Consider the following 18,453-nt stretch of genomic DNA (forward strand, 5'->3'; position numbering starts at 1 on the left):
TTCAGTTTTTTTATTACAGAGGCCAACCAGCTCTCCGACCGAACACGCTGAGCTACCGTGCCGGCAACCGCTCGGCCACAACGGCTGACCGTAAATTATAACATTAATATAAACTGTAATTGTGGCTTGTCTCGTATCCATGTGTTAACAACACGCAACAAGATTTCTGGAATCAATAAAAATCAAATAAAAAATTGGAAAACAAGAACCCTTACAGTACTAAACTAGAATTTTAACGTAGGTTTTCTATTCTATGTGAACTGAAGATTATATGTGATATCTTTCAGAGCGTCTGAAATGCATTAGTTTTTACTTAGGTTCCGGTTGCAGGATTGCACCATTCTGGACGCCTTAGCACTAGTTGGCATAGCAACTGGCATGCGCTGGTTTTTCCAACACGTGACTCGTGACCTCCATACCACCAACGGAGGCCGCCGATTCGCTGTAGCGCGCTGGCGCGTCACCTTCCGCTTCAGATGGCATGAAAACTGGTATGCGCTGATTTTCTCCAGCACGTGACTCGCGTCCTCCATACCATCAACGTGACGATGACTCAGCCCTGTTGCGCCACACTGTGCAACGTCGCACTGCCGCCCACGTTTTATAAAAGACTGTTGTAGCGGTCGCTGAGCAACAGTTGTCGTCGCTTCGAGAGGCCAGCAACGTGCACTTTACGGAAGGTAAGCGCTGCCTAATGTAAGCTGTATGTTATGTCAAAATTGTTCTGTCACCGTAATGTATTCACGATTTAAAGTAATGGTTCGGTGAATAACACTTTCGAAACAACTACCTTTTTTTCATGGTAATCAATATTAATTTACAGAACGGTTGAGTGCTCCGTAATCGTATAATCATAAAATCGTAGTACTAACAAGTAGGTCAGGCAACCTACGTTATTTTTTTTTTTTAATTTTTGTAACTTTATCTGTTAGAACGGAATCCAAAATGTCAAAACATAAGCAGGAGCCTGCAATAATGACTCGTATTTATAAATGTACACTTATGCAAATTCTTACGCCAGGAAGGGATTTGGTACATTTTAGCAGAACTGTGGATACATTTTTTGTGACTGATTTATGTGGGGCTTTTTATGAAGAAAACCGCCTAGATCGCTAAATAAAATGTCCTTATTTGTTACGACGTTTCGGCATCTGCAGTCATCAGATATGAAAATACTTTGAACATGCGAAGCAAGGTTCATGTTACCATTAAAAATTTTAATACTACACTGACAGTGTTCCGCAAGTTCAGCACATTTTGATATATGATGATGGCATATGCCGGACCGTCGTAATTAAAAAAAAAAAAAAAAAAAAGAAAGAAATAGCGGTCTAGAAGGTTTTAGTCGTAAAATATACATGATGATCGCCGAAACGTGTTAATTATAAAATTATTTAACGACTAGACTATTGTATTCATAGAATATTCTTGATGATTACTGACTCATACCACAAATATGTTTCGTTAATTAATGATTCCCATGAGAATATAACTTGGAGATTTTTTGCATCATCTTTTATCACATTCAGCTGAGGTACAACGGTGTAAGCACGCTTTAAGCTGCAGTTTGTCCCTGCTGAGGCCAAACCATTCATTACCGTACCTTATATTGTATCGTTAAGCAAAAATTTACAGAACTTGCCTATTGATTAAATGTTTTATTACCACCCGATATTGTTGGCAGATGCTGTGATTCAACTACGAGACAATGTCTATGGCGTATCTGTTAGCTATGTTGTAACTAGGAATTATTCTGGCAGTTCATTTTCAGACCATAAATTCCTGGTCACACTAACTGCCTTTACATGTACGTAAAGTCAATAAAGCGCGGTGGTAGAAATTACTGATAATAAAGCTGCGCAATCCTGTTTTATAAAACGGAAATTGAATTTGTTTACATTTTCTGCTAAAAAGTTCTCTGAATTGTACCCAAAATATTTGGATGTACATTGTGTCCTCCATCAAACTACACATTACTCATTTGTATTACTTACTGAAGTAACATTAATGGGACCCACTTTGTTTCATTTCCAGAGTTCGATTCTTTTTCTTGTCAATTGCAACTTTATTGTACAACAGTTGCCTGTCAATTCAATATGCAGAATGTTGGAAACGTCGTTGTTGGACAGTTGTCACACAGTATCCAATTTGAGACTCAATTATATTCATTGGAAACAGGAATTATTGCTCATTTATGCACTTTGATTTAAGAACCAGAAGGTGCATTCACGGTGTCCGCAGCATTTCGGTAGCTTGCCGCTGTTAGTTCACGTGATGAGTGATTGAGAGTGAACGCGACAAATCACACGTTCCGTATTTCACGGGTACTTATTGGCAGCACTCGCCATAAAGGCGTGTCGATGTGTGGTTGCCTCTAGCCAATGGGAGTACAGCTGGGATGCAAGGTATTTTGTAGACGTGAATTGAAGCTAGAATTTTTTATCGTTAACTTACCAAAAAAATAGCGGCGTCAATTCTATTCGAGAAAATGGTGATTCGAAAGCTAACTGTTTTATGAAGCAACTATTGTGGATCCCAGTTCTAGTTGCGGGTACCTGCCTATCGGCTTCCAGGGGCAAAATCAAATCAAATCAAACAATCATTTGATTTTCAGTATTTCACGGAATTGTTGGCTGTTTTTAAATTTTTGAAATGTTATCTTAATCCAAAGACGCATAATCTTATTTTAAAAGTGTAATACAATGAGACAAGTATTACAGAACTGTCAGTCTTGAGGGAGCGTAACTGTCGGCTCGCAAGTACCCGAGCTTATACATCTACTATTTAAGAATGAGAGCACTGAGCGACTTCCAACAGACTAAATATAATTTCAAAACTTTATGAAACTTTTTCACGCACACACACACAATGAAAACAAGAACAACGCTTTCCGCATACCGTACTACATTTTCGCATGTCATTAAGTAAGACTTCAGCATCATACATGAAGTTTTAATTTATCACATCTTTACTACCTACTATATTTGCAACACAGTTTGCAGCTGATATCCACTTGTACCATTGATTATACATGCAAAATTATTTCATTTTACGACAGACATTTCAGGAGATATACGGCATTCACACATTCAGGTGCATGAAAAACTAGCTTTTGCGTAAAGTGATGCCCGGTAAAACTCCTGTCGTGCATGACGTATTACTTTATTACTTCTTTACTACTCGCTCTGTTTGTAACTAACTTTGCAGACAATATCTAAATAGTTTAGAAGATATGATGTCATAAACACCGAGATGCGGGAGAAACTCACTTCTGTTTAAAATGAAGTGCGAATTACCCACGCTATATTCATCTGGTGTTTCACAGTGAGAGTAGTTAGAAACTTCCAACAAACTTTAAGTATAATTTCAAAACTTTTTCTCGTTCACATACTTAAAGTCAAACATTTAACACACTAACTCATTTGTAAAGTTATCAGACGCTTGAAGCTGTTTCGTACACGGGAGTTCGATTCTTTAAAGGATCAGGGGTTTGCTGGTAAAAAAATGGTGCTGCAGAGTGGAACATGGTGGCTATGTCGGCAGTAATTAAGTTAACTTGTCATGTCACAAAGTAAACTTAACTTCACAATACCGATATTCCTGTTATCCGAGAATACGGCACTAAGGAACGTGCAGCAACTCGGGTAGGAATGTGACAAGATAGAAAGGGCTACCCTTAAGACGTTCATAAGCTTTTAATACTATAACTGCCCTCATAACTACATCAATGTTTGATAATTGTGACAAAATTTTTTATCAGATGACAGTCATTGACTTCGACAATGTACAAACAATCACATTTGAGCTGACCGAGGCCTCTGGTCACGACACAGTTCAGCCTGCCGCTATCATGAGTAACTGTAGTCAAGATGCTTCACATATATATGTGAGCTGTGCTAACTAGCAACCAAAACTACCATCTAACAAGATAGCCCAAAGAATGTCACCACAGCCCCAACACACGCATCAAGTAAACTCTGAAGGAGACCCTCCACTGGTTACTTAAAATTAATCTACTATTGACTAAGCGAACTGATGCGTTGCCAAAGTACTAACAATGTTGACCAAACACTCTGAGTGGCATTGTGTCAGTCAAAGTGTTTGAAAGAGAGAGAGCGTTGATTTTACTACACAGTTAATATCCATTTTTACTTTCAGTTAGCTTCATGTTTCCATCTTTCAACACAGACAGGTGAACAAACTAGTGAGGGTTTTATGAACAGAATATCTTCCAGGCATAATTCCATTGCAGAATACTGGTATCACAACCACACACACATTGCCTATGACACTTCCCAAGATGCCTTAGTTTAGTATTGCTGTTCAACAGTATTATCCGTGCAAACCAGGTTGACACTTGGCACAGTGGCTGATGGGAGTGACCATAAATGAGAAATTTCTTTGCAGTTGCTCCTGTCAGCCACTGCACTGGGTATCATCTTGGTTCACATTTTTAATACAAATATGATACATGAAATTATGTATAATGAGGAAGCTTTGATTGCCAATAATGAAAGTGCTGTCCAGAAGAAGTGAACCTATTGCATGAAAAGAGTGTTTTCCAGTGTAACATAGTTGTTATTTTACAGCTATGCATAATGCTTTAGTAACTACACAGCATGGTTTCTCCTGCTTTGGGAAATGACATTGTTACTCAGATGCCGTTCAGCTAGTAAGAAAATCTGAGGTTGGACAACATTCGCTTCCAGCTGATCAGTGAGTGATTGATATACAAATGTACCCACTCAGAAAGTTTCACTAGCTTTCAGAATACAATTTTTTGTCTACTCATGTGTACGCACACACACACACACACACACACACACACACACACACACAGTGCCACGCTTATAGCCTGAAAGCTTTTCTGTATGGTTACGTGAGTGTACAATGCATGCGGTCAGTCTGTTGCCTCTGATTTGTTGCCACTTCTCATTTTTGTTTATTGTCTTCATCCTTGAACTTCCATTACTGTGACCCATGAGATATTCTATGGTGAAGACAACCCATTACTGTATCAGAATAAGTAATTCATTTTATTTAAAATGATGTTTTGCAACCCTAGTGGTAAGCATTGCACTCATTTGTGCCAATCATTTTGATAAGATCTCCCTTCAAATTATGATATAGCCTATGTGTCTTCTTCAGATTAACTCTATTTGAAAATAGCAAATATGCATGAGAAAGTACTTCAGTATAGGTTGTCAAGTGTGAATCCAGTGAGATAGTGAGATTCACAGCAGTTTGCTACTGTACCCCCCTCCCCCAAATAGAAGTTATTGCCACCTCCACTCTTAAGGTGCCACAAATGCCAAGGATTTTCATAATGATAAGAGATACAAATATTTTAATATCATCATCATCTTGGGCAGTTTCCAAATTTGTCCTGTAAATTACCTTTTTTTAATAGTTATGTGCTTGTAACATAGGACATGCCATTGTGTTTACAAACTAGACGATATATACATATAATAGCTTACACAGTAAATATGTATAATAGCTTGCACAGTGTAGGATAGTTTACAACACATTCATCCGAGTTAAAAAATGCAATTTTATGAAACAATATTATGCTATAATGTGCATGAGTTGTTCTGATTCTAGTTTACTTTCTAGCACTTATCACTAATGCTAGTTTCTCTTCATGTGGTATATGAAATTTATCACTCCAGGATGAACTTTTACTCACTCTCTGCTCATCTACTCAGCATAACAACAGAATTCTTCTTCTTAGAAACTTTTTTAGGGTCGCATGGATATCTTCTCAGTTTTTAGGTTTTGTAGGTCTGTTGGCAATGCCTGTATTACCGGTAACCTGATATCGGAGTATTTATGCCCTTTTTCAAAAAATGTGAAGTCTGTTTCAAATGCACCACAATTGCTTTCTAATGCAGTCACAATGGTTCTGAAAACATGCTATGATGGAATCATCAAAATATTGACATCTTTGAAACAATTTCTTCAAAATTCTTTTTGTTTCTTTTACAGTATAATTTGAATGGCATTCTTCTGTAGCTCAAATATTCTTTTCATTCCTTTGAAGGTTAGGTTCCCCAACACTGTGATTCCTCACTGTATATACGGTCAAAAAGTCAGTGACAGACAATGCAGAAGAAGGCTTGATGTGCACACTGAGCTAGTTGTTTCATTACAAAGAACATGGACCTTAGCATATTGGAAGATAATTCCATGAAATGGCACAGGGAGAAAATAAAAATAAACCAACAATCTTGTCTTTAGGTTAACACACTGAGAGATGCTTCTAAAGGCATAACTGTGCTGAAATGACCTTCTTGATTAGTTTATCCATGTGTTGACTTACCATTTTAACTTGTTATCCTGCTGGACCCTAAGGAATTTTACGCCTTATGCTTCATTCAATGTATGACCATTAAGTGGTTTTGATTTGATTTATTTATTCATCCAGGTATAATCTCACAGCACTATAGCATTTCCAATCATAATACAATGAAAATAAACAGCTCAAAATATACACATATAGAGAATATATAAGTACGCTTTTGTGAGGGTAGGACAGGTGGTCAGATGTGGCCTCAAAGAAGTAACCATCCCAGCATTTGCCTGAAATGATATGGGAAAACCTGAATTGGGATGGTGGGACTGAGCAAACACCATCCTCCTAAATATGAGGATACAGTCTTAATAACCACACTGTCTCATTTAGTTGGTCCCTATTGTACAGTGTCCTTTGATTTACGGATAATTTGCACCATTGAACTTATAATATAAAATGACGTTTTGCATTGCTTCACTGCACACACTAATGACATCCACTGGTGCTCCTGGACCAACATATTGTGATGCCTCATATTAACCCCATACTGTGCAAAAAACTGACTGGGCCTGTAAACAGGCCCGTATTTGTGTCCTCCCCTCAACCCACCTGAAAAAATAAGTCAACATCCAACCATGATGGTGAACCCAGAAGAATGACAAGACAGTACTAACATGCACCATAAATCTTGGTACATAATTTTTGCTGTAAAGTATTACATTGTTATCATATGTTGTAATGTGACAGAGTGTTGTTGTTATCCCCATTCATTATTAACTGCTGCCAGAGTCCTCTAAGTAATCTTTATCTGTGTACTATGCATTACAAATAAACAATTTTTAACTGCTTTTTAAACAAATGTATTTTGGTAACCTTTTTCATCTCATTGGGCAGTTTAACATACTGATAACATTCTTTTTGTCAGTATCTTTGTGTGTTTATTCCATGTAAACTGATTCCATGTAAACTGACAGTCAATATTTATCATCAAAAACTTGTGTTTGTTACACAATCTGTAGATGTATCATCTATGCTGAGAGTGACAGAGCTGTTTTCTCTCTTTGTGGTGAAGTGCATAATGTCTGTTTTCTAGATTTTCAATGTTGATTTATTACACACTGCCCAATCATGAACATCCTTGAGGGCTTCATTTGCTTCCTACAATAGGAGTTCTGGTGTTTTGTCAGCAACTGCCATGTTTCTGCCACTAACAAAGAGAACTTTCTCTCCATGTCTTACACTCAAGGGCACCCATACCTGGGAGGCAAGGGTTAAGAGGGTGGTGCCCCCCTCCCCAACTCTAGGGAAGGAATAAAATATAGTGTAGTCTAGTGTTTTTCCTTCTAGAAAATGGTTTAAAAGTCAGTATTATGCAGTCTTTTAACAGAGTCGGAACAGGAGCTCTCCATTCATCTTCCAAAATATTAAAAATACTCCATACGCCATGTCTAGTCCTCCACCCTTCCTTCCATAAACTGTTACATGGGCATCATTGTTTACACTGGAAAAACATGAATATACATTAAGAACAGAACTGGTCCCAATAAGCTACACTGAGGGACACCTATGTTTATGTCTTTCTTGTCTGGCAATTATTATTTTATTAAATTTATCATCAGCGGACATATGAACTATCTCTACCTTTTCCAACCCATTTTCCAGGTAAGACTGGAACCATTCATTTGTATTCCTCTTACACCTAATGCTTCTAGTTTGTTTAGTTGTATTTCTTGGCAAGCAGCGTAAAAGGCTGAACAAGTCTATGAATCTGCCTGTAACACAGTCATCCTTGTCAGGAGCTTATAATATCATGTTAGTGAACTCGGTAATGGCTGATATTGTATTCTCCCACATTGGAAACCAAATTGTGCTTTGTTAAAAAGGCTGTATTTATTCATATTAATCATTAGTCTATCATTCATGATTGATTCAATTATTTTTGAGAATGCACACAGTAGTAAAACTGGCCTACAGTTTTCAGTGCTCTCTGCATTTCCCCTCTTTAGTACTGGCACAATTAATGTGAGTTTAGGTGTTCAGAAAAAGGCCTGAAATAAAGGACTCATTTATCATGTTTGTTAATGGGGCGTGTATGCTGTCTATATGCATTCCTTCAGATCAGAAGCTGTAACCTCATCAATGCCTGCTGACTTTTTATGTTTTTAAGTGTCTCTATTATCTTCCTGCCTTTCAGCTCTGTTGCAGGAAACAACATTGTTGTGCTTGGTGCGTAACTCGTTGTGGGTACTGCATGTGTTTTAGGAAGATTTTGTTTTGCAGCTTCTCAGCAATACTACAGAAATAACCATTTGCAAAATTTCCCAATTCTTGAGTATTTTCTATTATTCTACCCTCATCTTTTATTTGTATGTTATTATACGTGTTATGTGTTCCTGCTTTTCCAGTTTTATATTTTATGATGACAGATATTATTTTGCTTTTATTTAGTAATTGAAGGATTTTATTTCATCAAGCAGTGCCCTCAGTATATTGTTATACCTGTGACAGTACTGTAGGGACTGTGGCTTAGTGTCACATTTTTTAAAAGAACTGTCTTTTTAATACCCACAGTTATCAATCTATTTTCCTTAGCTGCTGCTGTTGAAGTGTCTGCTTTTGGAAATCTCTCCTCAAAAATTAATTTAAACAACCTGTAGAATTTGCATAACTTAGCATCTACATTCTTTTCCTTAAGCACTTCATCCCAGGTTTGACTTTCCATTGCACTAGAAAAAGTGTCATTTTACATTCCACAAAGATTCTTTTGTAGTCCTGCAGTTTTGTGGATTTTACCAAGCCTGTCTTTAGTTTTATTATCTGCCCGTGATGACCAGAGAAGCTTCAGTCTTTTGTAAATACTTTACAATTTTCCTTGTCGAAATCTGTAAGTGATTCTAAGACTGACACTGAAGTTTTTGAGACCCTTGTAGCAGCATTTGCCATTTGTGCCACACCAAAAGTGTTTAAAATGCTTATCAATTAATTACTGATTTCACCTTCAGTATCTATGATAATATTCCGGTCTTCACATTTTATTATGTAGTTTTACGGGGTTGAGATCCTTTCCAGGATTTCAGTTAATTTGTTGAAGAAAGTGACCACATCGCCATTAGGTGGGCAGTATATGCACAGAACGGTTAACTCCTTATGAATGTTTGTATCAACCATTGCCAATTCAAAATAAAATCTACACGAATTGTGATGAGATCTTCTATAACTTTCAGCTGTGTTCCACATCTGATGTAAATACATGTATGATTGCCCACCCTTTAAGTACCAACATGCACATACATATTATGACAACATGAATATGCTGTATTTCAGTGTATTTACACTAGTCCTCCATAATGCAATACTATTCTGCAGTTCAAAGTCTCTAATTCAGTTTCAAGCTGCTGTACTTTATTTTTAATAGATTGCACACTTTGATGGTAGATAACTATGAGCAAATTTCTATGGCATTTGTACACTCTAGTGTGGTACATTCAACCTTTCAAGCACCACATATTCAAGAACTCTCTAAACTGACTGAGATACTTTTAAGGGAAGGAAGCCTGTTATCATGGTTTATCCTAAAAAAGTGCCTAGTGTTCCAACCTATGACCCTACTTCTGGTGTTAATGTTCATTGGTGGTTGTTTGAACTTCAGTTAATTTGAATTGTGTGGCATAAGGCAAGAGAAGAAAGAAGGAAAGATTGGGGTTCAATGTTTTTTTACAAATCAGACCAGCTACAGTATTCATATTGTAGTGTAGCATAAATGAGAGTTCTTTAATACTATAATACCCTGCTCATCTTCAGAAGCACATGTAAAAAGACTCAAAGACTGAAAATATATCAGCATCAGGTTGCTGTAATTCTTATTGTCACAGCAATTCAAAAGTGGTTATAGGAACTTCATACTTCAACAGAATGTGAACTTTTGCACAGCCAAGACAAATGATATGTTGGCGATAACTTGAGGAAATAGGTTGTAGTGTATACACATGTCAAAAGATGACAGATATACAATTTGTAGTGTTGGAATTAACATTTGTGTGGTTTCCATTTTTATCTTGCAGAATAATGCCCAGAAATACAAAATGTATAGAAGCTTCAGACTGAAGCATTGTTGGATGTATTGCAAGTGTTAAGTAAACTCTGCTGCAATGTATTTCTCTGAGGCTATGCTGATTTTGCGTGTTCTCATTACCCTGCACATATAAGTATACTTATCAATATGTGGCAGTTGGTATGCATTATTAACATTATCTTGGCCCGTCCAGTGTTTTATTGCTATGGGAATCTACTTCATATCATAAAAAGATTTTTCATTCAAAGAATTAATAATGTTGTCCAGTTTACATAGAATCAAATGATAATCATAAACCAAAGGCTATCGTAACGCTTTTTATTCTGCTCACCAAATTTTCACATAACAGAAAATAAGAAGTGTGGTGGAAGTTCATTTAAATTCTTGGGCTGCAAGAAGAACTACATTGTGAATATAGTTACCTGTACTCATGTTGATATGATACCTCAGTTATCAATACAAAGTAGTCGACTCAAAAACTTCATGGGTTGCCTTTACATGCATACAAAATTGAGCAGGAAGCTTTCAACTCACACATAAAAGGAAGTGGAACAAAGTAAAAGGAGGGGCTATTTTTAGTTGAAGGTGCAATAGTTATGAAATAACAATGGAAATACCTGACCAAAATAGTTTCATCCTCTACACAATTTGTTAATTGTCATTTCTGATCCGTATGCAGCAACCACATGCTGACCTCTCTGACTTGCTACTGGAGGAATGTGACTACAAGAAAGTAGCATGCACTCTTATCAAAGTTTAACAAAATTCTAGGTTACTGTCATAGTAACCTTGAAACTCAGACTGTCAGTGAGTGACAGTGAATCAACAATAATACTAAAAGCATGTTGGTTCACTCACTGGATTGTGAAATTCTTTCATAGTCTTGTTATAGCTATTTCAATGGAATAATCACTATTACATAGTATATTAAATAGAATCGGTCTAACACTATTTGTGTCTGTAAGATACAAACAAATGATTCATTTATTCTAGATCCCTACCTTAGCAGAGGTATTTATGTTTCCTATCCTCCTTCAAACAAGGTTGTAAAATGATTGAGCCCATTAGAGTTTACAGCTATGTACAGTTACTCATTGTGTTAAATATATAAATAAATTCTAAAAACTAAATCTATAGAAATCTTCAGATCATTGGAATCTGTATTTGCCATTCTGAATTTTTTGTATGAGTGGCTTTGTCAAAGTATGCAGTGGATTCAAGTCCCATACAATATCAGTTACACATGGTACATATTGAAGACTTTCATTCCAAAGGACTTATAGCTATTATGGACAGCAGTGAGTCTTGAAGAAGGCAAATCCAATAGGTGACTGTTTTTGGTATTGTGTACATTCAGATCATGTCTTATGTTATATTTCTCCTTATTTTCCCTAACACATGTTAAACAGCTAGGTGCTGTCATTATGCAGAGACATTTGAAGTGGTATCTGCAGGACCGTCAATCTGCTAATTTTAATATGCATCTTATTGCTTTCTTTTGGCATTTGAATAAACATTTAGCCCCCGTGAAATTACTCCATATCAGTATTCAACGATACAGATGGGAATGGAAGAAATCAAACTACAACTGGAGTAACAACTGTTTGCTGACACTGTTCCTTAATCTACACAATAGAAAACATAGTTTGCTGAACAGATAATTCATATGTCCTTCTCAAGAGATAGAAACTGAATGTTTTGAGAAATGCATATTAACTATTATATTCAATAGTAAAATACTATTAAAATGTTCCTCTTCTTTGTTTCAGAGGAAGATGAAGATACACTGTCCTCCACGAGCGCTGGTTCATCATGGACATAAGTCCATCTTAGGACTCCACAAATGCAAGCATGGGAAGCATGGTCACCACGGAATACACAAGCACGGACATAAACATCATGGTCACAAGCACGGACATAAACATCACGGTCACAAGCATGCCAAGCATCTAGTATGTGATGAAGACGGATTTTGGGGTCATAGATTTCATGGTCATGGACCACATTGCCATGGACCACATGGTCATGGGCCACTTGGTCATGGACCACATGGTTGTGGACCACACGGACATGGACCACACGGACATGGACCACATGGTCATGGACCACACGGTCATGAACCACACGGTCACGGACCACACGGTCATGGACCACATGGTCATGGACCACACGGTTGTGGACCACACGGTCATGGACCACATGGTCATGGACCACACGGTCGTGGACCACACGGTCATGGACCACATGGTCATGGACCACACGGTCATGGACCACATGGTCATGGGCTACTTGGCTGGGGACCACATGGTCATGGACCATTTGGCTGTGGACCACATGGCCATGGCCCACACGGCCATGGACCACACGGTTTTGGACCACACGGTCATGGACCACATGGTCATGGTCCGCATGGACATGGAAAGCATGGTCATGGCCCACATGGTCATGGACCTCATGGACCTGGACATCATGGCCCAGGTTCCTCTGATCAAGAATTACATGGCCATGGACACCATGGTCGCAAACAAAGAGACCATGAAACATCTGAGGATGTTATGTGGCTTGTTGACTGCTGTGGTTGTTGTGAAAGTGAAGAGGAGACATCGCCTGTGCGTGCTATGCCAAAGCGCCCTGCCACAGTCTGAAACAGTGCAAATGCATTTTTTTTTTATCAAGAAGTATGTTTACTGAAAGTGCCGCATAAGCATGTATGTATGAGCTGCGTAATTGCAGTACATCCGTCTCATCATTATTCAAACAAATTGTAGGTGTAGTATGAAATTATGTGAACCAGATGTAATAAAAACTGCAGCAAAGAGAAGCCTTAAGAAACTTAGCAGCAGAAATCAACTTCTTCCCTGTTTAGACATTAACAGGCAAAATAAATGAAGAGTTAAGAATGCATGCTATCTCTCACTGTGTGATGCACATTTACATGTTGGAGTAAACAGTGGATTGTTGGGGATGTTGTTATATCCTGAATCTGCATAAATATTGATGATATGTTTTTGTTTGAATGGAATGGATTAAGGTAAGTATTGTGGGGTGGATCTGTATTTATATGACAACAGTTTGATTCTATTTCATGATAATTAATTTTGTGGGAGAATGGATGACAGAGAGACTGCAGATTTTGCAACATGGTCTTTTATGACTTTTGTTTAATTTATAATGACTGCTGTACAGTCAGTTTTTCTCATTTTTGTAACTTCCATAATGATTTACTTTCATCAGTTGAGAATAATTTAAAAAACAGTTGCTTGCCTTTCTATTTATAAAAATTTGTACCCATATTATTTATATTCATATGTAATCAGTGGCAAAACAAATATATGCCTCATAAAATTTTTGTAACAGTTTAGATATGTATTGAAAATAAAATAACTAAACAAAAATTGTGTGTTTATATCATTCACCCCTCTGCCTGTTTATAAGATAGATGCAGTTGATAAGGCGATGGAAAGTTTCTAGTACAATAAAAGAGATACATAATCTTCAGTTGGAGGCAAAGGCAATAAAAAACAGAAGAAAGTGAACACAAAGAAACCATAATGTATAGGCATTCAACATTAACACAATAAGGATATAGAGTTGTGTGATTACTGCTGCCTTGCCTTCATCATTTTAAAGCATTAGTTCAATTTCTGTTGTCATTTAAGAACCACAATGTTTCAGACTGTCTTTCATATGAGTTTTCATTTTCCCTTATATGATTTGTTTGAAATGTTTGGTGTTGGCAATATTTTTGTTAAACTATTGCAAAACTGATAAAAGAAGATAGGAATCACAGTCACCGTGAAATGCACAATACATCCATCAAATGAAACAGGAATTAAGGGAAAGAAAGGTGTTTTAATGTCAGGCACATACCTCCTAAGACAAAGATCAATGATGGATATCGTCAGCAAGATATGAGAAAAAAAAAAAATTATCTGTCGACACACTATGAGTGAGCAAATGACTTGTCATTATAAAAAAATGAATAGACATCAAAGTAAAAAGTATCATATCATTAATGCTTGAGAATTTACAAAAGGTGTTTAGTTGTTGTTACTCAAAATCTTTGTTTTGCATCTGATCATAAATTTCCAACTGTTGGGACAGCTTTGAAGAACCTTCCCTTTCATTTTATTGAATTTTGTGTGGGTCAAAAGTATACAAAAATGGATTACCATCTACCAGAATAAATTGTGAGGCTTAAACTTTGCAGCTATAGTTGGTATCAACATATTTTTTGATTGGAGCAAAAGAATAGCTTTTAGTCATGTAAAGTCATTGAAGCACAAGGAAATAATAAATTGTCAAATGATCACAGTAAGTCATTCATCTTCAGTTAGTGCTAACCAAATTAAGAAGCTCAATGTAAATAATTGGCTATAACATAATGTAATTACTTATAAAATATTTCTCTTTGTTGTTCAAGATTAGTTTTCAATTTTAATGAATAAGAATAAATTACAAGCACGAGTCATGCAGAATATCGTGTGTTATGAAATCAGATAAATGATAATGGAATGATACTAGCCACAAATGGAGGAACTTGATATTTTCAGCACAGGGCAGAAGCATGTAGAGGAACTACAGCTCAAGTTTAAAAGAGTAGTTGACCATGCATTGGATAGATATGTACCCTGTGGAATAGTTCATAATGGGAGCGAATCTCCATGGTGCATAGTCACTGTAAAGAAACTTCTCAAGAAACAGTGATTACTGCATAATAGGCGTAAAACAAAGTGTAGGACTATAGATAGACAGATGCGGAATGAAACACATTTGACTGTCAAGAGAGCAATACATGATGCTTTCAAAGACATCCGTAGCAGAATATTGTCAAGTAACCTTTCACAGAATCAAAGAAATTTTAATCATATGTAAAGGCTGTTAGTGTGCAGTCCCTAGCGAATGAGACAGGAACTGAAATTGAGGGTAGCAAAGCAAAAGGTAAAATGCTTAACTCTATTTTCAAATGTTGCTTTACAGAGGAAAACCCAGGAGAATTGCCCTGGTTTAGTCCTCATACCACTGAAAAGATGAATGAAATAAGTATTATTGTCAGTGGTGTTGAGAAATAGCTGAAATCATTAAAACTGAACAAAGTTCCCAGGGCCAAATGGAATCTCTCTCAGGTTCTATATTGAATTTTTGGCTCTGTTAGCCCCTCTTCTAACCATAATCTGTCTTAGATACCTTGAACAAAACAAGTTGTCCACTTCTTTGAAACATCAGAGGTCACTTCCATCTACAAGAAGGATAGTGGAAGTGATTCAGAAAACTATCATCTAATATCTTTGACTTTGGTTTTGTTGTAGAACCTTAGATCATATTCTGAGCTCAAACATAATGAGGTATCTTGATCAGAATTACCTCTTCAGTGCCAACCAACATGGATTCCGACAACATTGATCATGTGAACCCCAACTCTCACTTTTCTGATATGGCATACTGAAAGCTTTGGATCAAGGCAGTCAGGTAGATGCAGTATTTCTTGATTTCTCAAAAGCATTTGACCCAGTACCACACCTATGCTTATTGTCAAAAATATAACCATATGGTGTATCAAGTGAAATTTGTGACTGGATTGAGGACTTCTTGGTAGGAAGGGTGCAGCATGTTATCTTGGATAGAGAGCCGTCATCAGATGTAGAAGTAACTTCAGATGAGCTCCAGACTCTTGAAGGTAGACTTAAACTACCCCGTAAAAGTTTCCAGAACTGGCATTAAATGATGATTATAGATGTATGTAGCAATCTGCTACATATCACTCACATAGGGATCGTGTGGATAAGATTAGAATAATTACTGCATGCACAGAGGCATTCAAAAAATAATTCTTCCCATGCATATGTGAATGGAACGGGAAGATATCCTAATACCTAGTACAGTGGGACGTACCCGCTGCTATGCACCTCACAGTGGTTTGCGGACTATAGATATGGATATAGATACTTAACAGATAGTACGCCAAAATTTTAAAATCTTCTCACAACAAGAAATTCTCCTCAAACAAAAACAGGACTCTTTAAAATAATGAGCAATCTCTTTTCTCTAAATGTTGTGCAATCACTTGATTTGATTTTTATTTGGTCCTGTTAAATTTCATTCTGTACAAAGGGCGTACTGGAGAGAAAGGGAGGAAAAGAAAAAGAAATTATATTTGACACATTTTCCATATGAGTATTACTTACTAAAATGTAGACTGGCAATGGCAAGGAAAGCATTTCTGAAGAAGAGAAATTTATTAACATCAAGTATAGATTGAAGTGTCAGGAAGTCATTGCTGAACGTATTTGTATGGAGTGTAGCCATGTATGGAAGTGAAACATGGACGATAAATAGTTTGGACAAGAAGAGAATAGAAGCTTTTGAAATGTGGTGCTACAGAAGAATGCTGAAGATTAGATGGGTAGATCACATAATTAATGAGGAGGTATTGAATAGAATTGGGGAGAAGAGGAGTTTGTGGCACAACTTGACAAGAAGAAGGGACCGGTTGGTAGGAGATGTTCTAAGGCATCAGGGTATCACAAATTTAGCATTGGCGGGTAAAAATCTTAGAGGGAGACCAAGAGATGAATACACTAAGCAGATTCAGAAGGATGTAGGTTGCAGTAAGTACTGGGAGATTAAGAAGCTTGCACAAGATAGAGTAGCATGGAGAGCTGCATCAAACCAGTCTCAGGACTGAAGACCACAACAACAACAACAACATTACTTACCATTATTTACAATGAAAATGGAAACTGGGAATTTGTGGGAAGGTCATATTGAACCAAACTGCTGAGGTCATTGGTCCCTAAGCTTACACACTACTTAATATAACTTAAACTAACTTACGCTAAGGACAACACACACACGCATGCCCGAGGGAGGACTCGAACCTGCGACGGGGGGAGCCGCGCAGACCGTGACAAGGTGCAGACTGTGATGAGGCGCCCTACACTGAGGGGCTACACTGGAATTGCTTGAATGGATGAATAGAGAGTCTAACTTACTTACTGGCACATAGAGTACTGCAAACAATGTATATGAAAGGCATACAATATGACATTCATATGTGGCATTTTTACACATGCTGCCTTGTTTGTTAGAAACCTACAACTCATCTTAAGGGGAGCCGGAGGCGGTAAAATCCAAAAAAATTACGATTTTTTTTTTTTCCTACTGAAAATTAACTGGAACATTCCTCTTTAATGTAAACTTTGAATTATTGTTCTACTCGCCCTAGAAGTGGAGTTATTACCATTTTCCCCCACGCCTGCAGAGGAAATGGGCGGCCGCTGAATGCATCTAACACCCTCTCGTGACTTCCTGGGAGAACTGCTTGGGATTTTCTCGGCCTGTTACGCATACAGCGCCTTATGTTATGCATACAGCGAGTGTGCAAGGGTTGGCTACATTGTTTTCTGTGACAAATTAAGCGCTAAGAGCGCAGAACATCGTCTCTTTGCTGCTTACCATTTCGAATTAGTTCAGTGTTGCGCCTGTTGTTGGTAGTATTATACTTCTTGTGTAAAGCGTTGTTCTGGTTATGATGCCACGTTTTAGTAACTGTGTATATAAGAAGAGGAAGAACGTAGGGAAAAGAAAATTAACATTAATACCAAGTTGCGATACTACAATTACTGAAACAGTGCGTTCTTCTGCTAAGCAACACATGGCCGGCCATAGCCCTGTGACACCTTCTAGCAAGAAGCTGACTGGTGGAAGTGACAGATTTCGAGAATATGTTAGTGACAGTGATGATATTAACAAAGTACTGAATACTGGATTATTATCTTTTGTGCTGAAAGAAAGTGTTCTGTGCAAAATGTGTTCAATTGTAGGAGTGGGACTAGAGATAACAAAGCACTTTGGTTTAGCTTGTGAGATGAAGATAATCTGTGCATGTTACAAGTATCAAGTGGCTTTTTACAATTCACATGCCAGTCTCTTTGGTGAAAATGGACGATCTAGAGTGTTTGATGTGAATGTTCGACTTGTGTATGGTCTTCAGTCCATTGGAAAAGGGTCTGCTGCTGGTAAACTGTTTTGTGGTATTATGAACTTGCCATCGCCTCCAAGCAAATTTGGGTACTACTGTGAACTG

At 37.4% G+C, this 18,453-nt stretch overlaps 1 protein-coding gene across 2 annotated transcripts; it reads left to right on the top strand.

Moving 5' to 3' along the window:
* Positions 1-515: 515 nt before the first annotated feature.
* Positions 516-13,732, top strand: LOC126092367 (histidine-rich glycoprotein-like). 2 transcript variants are annotated; one of them, XM_049907914.1, is made up of 2 exons: positions 516-680; positions 12,137-13,732. In XM_049907914.1, exon 2 carries the CDS (start codon positions 12,327-12,329, stop codon positions 13,056-13,058), a length of 732 nt encoding a protein of 243 aa, XP_049763871.1. In that variant the 5' UTR covers positions 516-680; positions 12,137-12,326; the 3' UTR covers positions 13,059-13,732. The 2 variants fall into 2 exon arrangements, with proteins under 2 accessions (XP_049763871.1, XP_049763869.1); XM_049907912.1 differs by lacking the exon at positions 516-680 and adding an exon at positions 2,192-2,405.
* The last annotated feature ends 4,721 nt before the right edge of the window (positions 13,733-18,453 follow it).

The sequence above is a fragment of the Schistocerca cancellata genome, chromosome 7, assembly GCF_023864275.1.
Source record: "Schistocerca cancellata isolate TAMUIC-IGC-003103 chromosome 7, iqSchCanc2.1, whole genome shotgun sequence".
NCBI classification, from domain to species: Eukaryota; Metazoa; Arthropoda; class Insecta; order Orthoptera; family Acrididae; genus Schistocerca; species Schistocerca cancellata.